Source organism: Adiantum capillus-veneris, unplaced genomic scaffold (assembly GCF_014529385.1).
Source record: "Adiantum capillus-veneris isolate H3 unplaced genomic scaffold, ASM1452938v2 Hic_scaffold_611, whole genome shotgun sequence".
Taxonomy (NCBI): Eukaryota; Viridiplantae; Streptophyta; class Polypodiopsida; order Polypodiales; family Pteridaceae; genus Adiantum; species Adiantum capillus-veneris.
In genome coordinates this window covers 43,788-46,471 of record NW_028221656.1, presented here as the reverse complement: position 1 = coordinate 46,471, position 2,684 = coordinate 43,788, and the positions used below count along the sequence as shown (strand labels likewise).

At 41.8% G+C, this 2,684-nt stretch overlaps 1 protein-coding gene across 1 annotated transcript; it reads right to left on the bottom strand.

Annotated features, from left to right (window-relative positions):
• Window positions 1–488: 488 nt before the first annotated feature.
• Window positions 489–2,306, bottom strand: LOC147416682 (uncharacterized). The gene is made up of 3 exons (XM_086508166.1): window positions 1,949–2,306; window positions 1,109–1,158; window positions 489–1,004 (listed from the first exon to the last, which is right to left on the bottom strand). Exons 1-3 carry the CDS (start codon window positions 2,304–2,306, stop codon window positions 489–491), a joined length of 924 nt encoding a protein of 307 aa, XP_086364292.1.
• Between the last annotated feature and the right edge of the window lie 378 nt (window positions 2,307–2,684).

Below are 2,684 nucleotides of genomic sequence, written 5' to 3'. Positions count from 1 at the left end.
ACCTGAATAGCTTGGGCTTCATAACTCTTTCAATGAGCCGTCTAGACCTGCTCCTTCAACACTTCAAGCTCTACATTTTTGAATCCAAAGGTTGCACTTCACACTTTCTTCTCATGTTCCCCAAATTATCTCCTCTTGGAGCCGTCCTTGGTCTGTAAACCGCATCAGCCATACATCTCCGCTGCTACCTATCAGCCCATGACCTTTATAGTTGCTCCAACCCTTTACCATGCTTCTGCTAGCCCATGCCATCTTCTATGGTCGACACACTTTGGCTGTACCATCATTGCCCACCCGCTAGTTGAACATTTATGCTCAACTATAAAAGAGCTTTATTCCACTATAAACTACAAACATGGAGAACACTATGAGAAAATCCAAAAAAAACTCAACTATATGTACATAGTTTTATTTCTAGCATATGAGAATCCTGCATAGGTTGTCTTCCCAACCCCCTCCATTAGAACTGGATGCAGTGCTGGCACCAACTACCTTTCAAAATAGAGCTTGAGACACACACCATTAACCTTGTTCTTGAGAAAACGACCATCCATCCTCGTCACAGCGTAGGTGCCATTGGGAAAAGCTTGATGGACCTTGTAAGGCCCTTTCCACTTCTTTTGAAAGGTAACGTCAAGAGAGCTCTCATACTTCACCACTAGATCTCCCTTCTCAATCAGCTTTTCTGGTAAATGTTGGTTGAACTTTGCTACTCTTTTCTCTCGCTGCTTCACATAGAAATCTACTGCCACCTCACGATCCATCTTCAAAGTTTCAAGATTTGTAATCTTATCCTGCAAAACATCTTGATGAGCTTTATCAATCCACCACAAACCTTTGAGCACCCCTAATTGCACATGTATGGGTAATACTGCCTCCTTGCCATAGACCAACTCATAAGGAGTAAACTTGGTAGCCACCTTGTAAGCCCACAAACATTTGCCAAGGTTAAATTCCCACTCTTCAACCTGCTGGTAGATGTACTTAGTAAGCATCTTGACTATCTGTCCATTGGCACTTTCCACCAAACCATTGCACTGTGGATGGTATGGAGATGCAAATAGATTTTGAATTCCCAACTTTCCTACTAGGGCATGCACCAACTTACTTCTGAACCCTTGTCCTCGATCAGATATAAGCACCCAAGGTACTCCAAAACTATGGCATATGCAATAAAAAAAAAATTGAGCAATAGTATGTGCATTTACCTCTTTTATCACTTTAGCCTCAACCCACCTGGGGAGGTAGTTTATGGCAACCACAACATATTTTTTACCGTTGGCTGACATGGTAAATGTACCAATAGCATCCAAACCCCACTTTTCAAAAGCGTCATGTGCTATGATAACCCCTGCTACTTGGCTACTAGTCATCTTTCACCCATTACTTGGCACTGATGGCACATCTTGCACCGATAGTGCACATCTCACACAATAGAAGGCCACCAAAACCCACTTCTTAAAATACAAAACAAGACCTGATCCTTACCTTGATGTCTGCTCTCTTCATGGCACTACTCCAATACCATTCCAATCTCCTCCTTGTAAAGGATTTCACGTAGCACTCCATCTCAATCGTGCATCATAAGATCTTCTCCTACCAGAGTGAACTTTTGAGCTCTTTGAACGATTCTCCTCTTTTGTAGCTTGGAAAGCCCTTCAGAACATTGACGTGAACTTAAGAAATCATCAACGTCTTTTAAAGTCTCTCTACCTGCATAAGTAGCCGGTGTCACATAAAACTCGACACATGAGTCTAAACACGACTGCTAGCCAGCTAATCTGCTTCTTGGTTTTTTTCCCTTATCACATGTTTGAGCTGCACCTCTTCAAAAAACTTCAACAGCTTCTTTATGGAGAAAAAAAAATTCTTTAGAGAATCCCTCTTTACCTGCCATTGGCCCAAAAGTTGTTTGATAACCAACAGAGCATCACCTTTCAGTACTAACCTTGATATGCCAAATTCAATACACTCCTTAGACCCAGATGTATAGTAAAATACTCCGCCTCATTGTTGGTATGCACCTCTTCCAAGTCATAAGCTTTGGAAAAAATGACTGTGTCGTGCGGGTCTTGAATGACCACACCTCCACCTGCGTTTTGTGTTACCCTTATGTAAGCACCATCAAACCACATAGTGAAGGCCCCTGCCAAGGTTGGCTCCTCTTTGTCCTCTGCTCGCATTACCCTTGGATAAATCAATAATTTGACCTTTTTGTTGACTAGGATATCCGCCAAATGAGATGGACTTGTGTGATCTACTTTGAACTTCAACTCAAACTCCTGAAGCTCTATCACCCATTTCATGATTCGCTTCCCTGGCTTGAAGTGTAGCACCACATCAGGCAAAAGATGTTAGCCGTCAACACATAAACTTTACGAATGATCAAATACACTTTGAAATTCTTGCAGGCAATGATTAAAGTCATCATGCACTGTTCCGCTTCCATATAAGTAGTCTCTCCTGGACTAATTACCCGGATTTTGAAGTAAATAGGCTTATAACTTCTTCCCACCTTCTGTAGAAACACTGCTACATTTCGTACTATCATCAAATAAGGATAGTTGATCAAGACATTGTAAAGACCGCATTTCGTACTACATTTGGTCTTTACGAATACATTGTCATGCCTTTTGGCTTGACTAATGCACCAGCCACATTTAACCGCTTTATGGAGAAGCTGT

Bases quoted from the DNA above. Each gene is read 5' to 3' on its own strand.
- LOC147416682 (XM_086508166.1), bottom strand. From the start codon at position 2,306: ATGAAATGGGTGATAGAGCTTCAGGAGTTTGAGTTGAAGTTCAAAGTA. The intron at 1,159-1,948 runs GTTAGTACTGAA...CATATGCCATAG, and splicing joins ATTGAATTTGGCATATCAAG to TTTTGGAGTACCTTGGGTGC. The intron at 1,005-1,108 runs GTAAGTTGGTGC...GCCAATGGACAG, and splicing joins TCGAGGACAAGGGTTCAGAA to ATAGTCAAGATGCTTACTAA.